Source organism: Phaethon lepturus, unplaced genomic scaffold, assembly GCF_000687285.1.
Source record: "Phaethon lepturus isolate BGI_N335 unplaced genomic scaffold, ASM68728v1 scaffold19550, whole genome shotgun sequence".
Classification (NCBI taxonomy): Eukaryota; Metazoa; Chordata; class Aves; order Phaethontiformes; family Phaethontidae; genus Phaethon; species Phaethon lepturus.
In genome coordinates, this window is record NW_010512810.1 from 3,561 (window position 1) to 8,145 (window position 4,585).

The 4,585-nt window shown below is 60.1% G+C and overlaps 1 protein-coding gene across 1 annotated transcript in view; it reads right to left on the reverse strand.

Annotated features, from left to right (window-relative positions):
• Window positions 1-4,585, reverse strand: part of MVP (major vault protein) — a gene marked incomplete at its 3' end in the record, with an annotated part of 10,019 nt that overhangs the window by 3,383 nt on the left and 2,051 nt on the right. Inside the window, 6 exon segments of the mRNA XM_010288327.1 lie at window positions 772-927; window positions 1,413-1,538; window positions 2,247-2,483; window positions 3,237-3,331; window positions 4,279-4,410; window positions 4,485-4,539. Coding sequence (XP_010286629.1) covers window positions 772-927; window positions 1,413-1,538; window positions 2,247-2,483; window positions 3,237-3,331; window positions 4,279-4,410; window positions 4,485-4,539 — 801 coding nt within the window.

The window sequence follows — 4,585 nt, forward strand, 5'->3', positions numbered from 1 at the left end:
GTGGAGGAGTACTGGGGATACTGGGAGGGTTTGGGGGAACTGGGATGGGGTTTGGTGGCACTGGGAGCAGGTGTATGGTGCACTGGGAGCACTGGGATGAGGTGGGGGTGTATCTGGGGGCACTGAGAGGGGGGCTGGGAGACTGGGACTGTGTTTGGGGGCACTGGGATGAGATACATGGAATACTGGGAGCACTGGGAGGCAGTGGGGCGGATACTGAGATAGGGTATACAGTTACTGGGTGCACTGGGAGGGGTTATGGGGGGCACTAGGGGACTGTGGAATACTGGCAGGGGGACTGGGGGGACTGGGGAAGGGGCTGGGGGGCCATAGGGGGTTATGGGAGGCTATAGGGGCTTGTACAATTAAGTTGGGCTACAGGGATTATGGGGAACCATGGGGGGTTTTCACATTATGGGAAGCTATAGGGGGCCACAGTGGGATTTGGGGAGCTATAGGGGTTATGGGAGAGCTACAGGGGTTTAGGGGGTTGCAGGATGCTATAAAGTTCTATGGGTGAGCTGTAGGGGTTTAGGGGGTCTATGAGGAGCTATCGGTGGTCTATAGAGAGCTACAGAAGGCTGTAGGGGAGCTCTAGAAGTCTATAGGAGGCTATGGGGAACTGTGGGGGAGCTACAGGGAGCAGTAATGGGGCTATGGGGAGCCACCGAGGAAGCTATAAAGGAGCTATGGGAAGTTATAAGGGCCAACAGGGAGTTACAGGGCGCTACAAGGAGCTCCAGGGGAGCTATAGGGAGCTGTGGCAGGTACCTTGCCAGTGCGGATGTCACGCACGTAGATGCCCTCATTGTCAGCAAGGGCCACAGCCCGGCGTCGCTCCAACACGGCCACCTCAGCTGGTGGCACGTACTCGAGGGGGCCCCGGGCCAGCCAGCGGTCACCCGCGCGCCGCATCACCTCCGTCCCCTCCTGGGAATGCAGGGATGGTATCAGCGACCAGCCTGGGGACACAGGGACACCTACGACCCCCTGGATGGCAACATGGGGATACAGGGACACAGACATTCCGTCACGGCCCTCTGCCACCCGTTGGCCTGAAGACATGGAGACAGGGACACCCTCTCCACAGAACCTCAGCTCAGGGACAGTGCGGGAGGAACTCCTTCCATGGCCCTCTGCTACCCACCTGTCTTGGGGACACAGGGATGAGGACAGGAGTCCCCCTACGTGTACCCTGGGGCCTCCATTATCCCCCAGGAGTCCCTCATGTACCCCAACTGTCCCCAGGTACCCTGATTGTCCCCCATGACCCCCAACCACTCCTGGGTCCCCCCTGGTTATCCCCTTTGTCCCCCAACTACTCTTGGTTGCCTCAGTCATCCCAGGCTCCCTGGACCCGCTCCAGTTTCTCCCAGATGCCCCCAGGGGATCCTGAACCTGCCCAGGGCCACCTCATTGGTGTCCTTGATGGTCTGGAGCGCCTGGAGCAGCAGCCCCTCATCCTCAGAGAGCACATAGACATCTTGGATGCCAGCCTGGAGTCGCTCACCCGGCTGCAGAAAGAAGGATTTCTCCCCCTGGGGACATGGGTACGTCATCAGCAGGACAGGGATATGGCAAAGCAGTAGGGACATGTGGCAGGGGCATGGGGATATGGTGGGACATGAAGTAGGGACATGGGCACATGGTGGGATTGGGGGGAAGGACATCAGGACATGGTGGAACACAGGGCAGGGGCACTGGTGCATGAGGGTCCCTCAAAGATGTTTTATGGTCCCTGTGAGCCACCTTCAAGACCTTCAGGGATATCTACAGGTATGTCAAGGTCAACTTCTGGTTCCTGGTGGCCCACCCATGGGTCCCTATGGAAGCTTAAGGTCCCTCAGCAAGACATCAGGGCTAATGTAGGTGTCTTGAGTTCCCTTGACCCACCTTTGCAACCTCTGGGGATGCATTTGGGTATGTCAGGGCCACCTGTGGTTCCTGGGGCACTCAGGTCACCTTAGGGACCCTTGGGGACACCTCAAAGGTATGTTGGGATCCCTCAGGGATGCCTTAGGGACTCTCAGGGACACCTCAAGGGTACATTGGCATCCCTTGGGGCCACCTTTGAGACTTTTGAGGACACCTATGCATACATGAGGCTCCCTTGGTGCCACCTTAGGGTCTGCCGGTGACACAACAGCAGTACATCACATATCTTAGGGTCCCTCAGGACCACCTTTGATACCTACGGGAAAGCTAAGGCTACATTAGGTCCCTTGGAGCCACCCTTGGGTGCCCACCTTGACAACACACTGCTGGCCCAGCTGGGGCTGCCCATTGGGCCCCACAGGGTCGAGCACCACACAGTACTGCCGGGGGCCCAGCGTTGTCACCGCCACTTCGGCCACCACCTCCTCGAACACCTCCGGGATGTAGGCCTCGCTCTGTGCCTGGGTCACCAGCCACTCCTCACCCGTGCGCCGCACCTGGCCCTCCTCATCCTCAAAGGTCCGTGTTGCCCGCAGGTGTAGGGCTTTCTGCAGTGGGGGTACACATGAGGACATGGTGGGTGATGGGACATGCCAAGCTGGCCCCAACAGGCCTTGTCACACCACAGGAGATAGAGTGATGGAACCCCGAACCTGCCCCTGAGGGACCTCATCACCTGTGGGTACAGGTGGGACAGGGATGTGATGTGTTGGAGGGTGATGGTACCCCACATCCATCCTGGAGGGTCCTCGTCACCCATGGGTGCAGGGGAATGGGGACAAGGGACTCCCAAACCAGTCTCGAAGGCTCTCTGCGACCCATGAGTGCAAGAGAACTAACACACTCATCCTGGGCATCCTTATCCCCCATGGGTGCAGCAAGGCACAGGACACCCAAACCTATCCCAGGGAGTCCTCATCACCCATGGGTGCAGGAGGAAAGGGGTCATGGTGGGCTGCAGGGAAACAGGAAGGGTTTTATCATCCACTGAGGCAGGGGGAACAGGGACACCACAGGTGAAAGGAATGGGACCTCCTGGAGAGTCCTGGTCACTCATGGGTGCAAGGGAACACGGTGGCTTGGAGGGATCCCCAGGCCCCTCTGGAAGGTCCTTGTCTCCCATGTGTGCAAGGGGTCAGGGTTGCGGTGGATCAGGGGGAGATGGGGGCCTTCACCCATCCTGGAGGGTTCCAGTCACCCATGGGTGCAGGGGGATAGGGACACAGGACCCCCAAACCCAACTCAAGAAGGGCCTCATCACCCATGGGCACCAAGGAGGTGAGGGTTAGGATGCACAGTACCTTGTCTGTGAGGATGTAGGCATCCACAACATCCACCACCTCCTCGTAGACACCGGGCAGGTAGGCACCCACCTGCTTCACCAGCCACTCCTCACCTGGGAGCAGGGGTGATGGGTGCTGGAGGAGCTGAGGACACTGGGGTGCTTGTGGGGGTGAAGGGCCCAGGAGTCCCAGGGGTGCTGGGGTGGGACATGGGTCATGAGAGTACTGGGGAATATGCAGCATGGGGTGCCACGGAGGTCCTAGGGGTGCTGAGGGTCCTGTGGATCTCAAGCATCCTAGGGGTGCTGGGGACAAGGGGTCCTATGGGTGGGTGGCAGCCCTGAGGGTGTTGGGAGGTCCTAAGAGTGGGATGGGAAGATCCTAAGGGTGCTGGGATGGGAGTCCTGGAGGTACTGGTGGTTCTGACAGTCCTATGGGTGCTGGGGGATAAGATGGAGTCCCAGGGGTGCTGCAGGGTGGGATGGGGTTTATGGGGGGTAGGATGGGTAAGTTGGGGATCCCAGGGGTGCTACGGAGTGGGAGAGAGTTTATGGAGGCTGGGATGGGGTAGCTGGGGATCCCAGAGGAGCGGGGAGGACGATCAGACAGGGATCCTGGGGGTGCTGAGAGGTGGGAGGGAGGATATGGAGGGGTGTGGGATGGGAACATGAGGGATCCCAGGGATGCTGTGGGGTAGGAGGGGCTTCATGGGGGGTGAGATGGATCCCAGGGGCACTGAGGGATGGGACAGGGGTCCTGGGAATGCTGTAGGGTAGGATAGGGTGCCAGGAGTCCCAGGGAATGGGGTGGGCATGCTGGAGGCCCCAGGGGTGCTGTCAGATGAGATTGAGCTCCCATGGGTGCTAGAGGGTGACAAAAGGGTCCCAGGGGTATGGGGTGGGGTGGCACAGGGTGTCCCTCGAGTGTTTTGGCATCAAAGGTGTCCCTTGGGTGCTGAGGGGTAGCACCAATGGTACAGGGTGATGTCATGCCAGCTGACACCAAGGCCACCGAGAGAGGGCTGAACCTGGGAGGCCACCAGGGTGTCACCAGGTGCTACCTGTGACGCGGCGGGTGCCATAGCGGTCGAGGCACTCCTTGCGTGCTCGCAGGTGGATGGCCTGGTTGTGCCCAATGACAGTGGCCTGCAGCGTCTCGGCCACCTCCACCTCCTTGCGGGGGATGTAGGTGCCTGTGGGCAGGTGGCACTGTCAGCCCACGGGTCCTCCACAGTGTCCCCAGAAGGAGATGCCCCCCCCTGCTCACCAGGACCCTCGAAGAGCCACTCGTCTCCTGCCACAAACTTGTTCCCATCCTCATCCTTGAAGTCAAGCAGGGCCCGCAGGCGCAGGGCAGTGTCCACCACC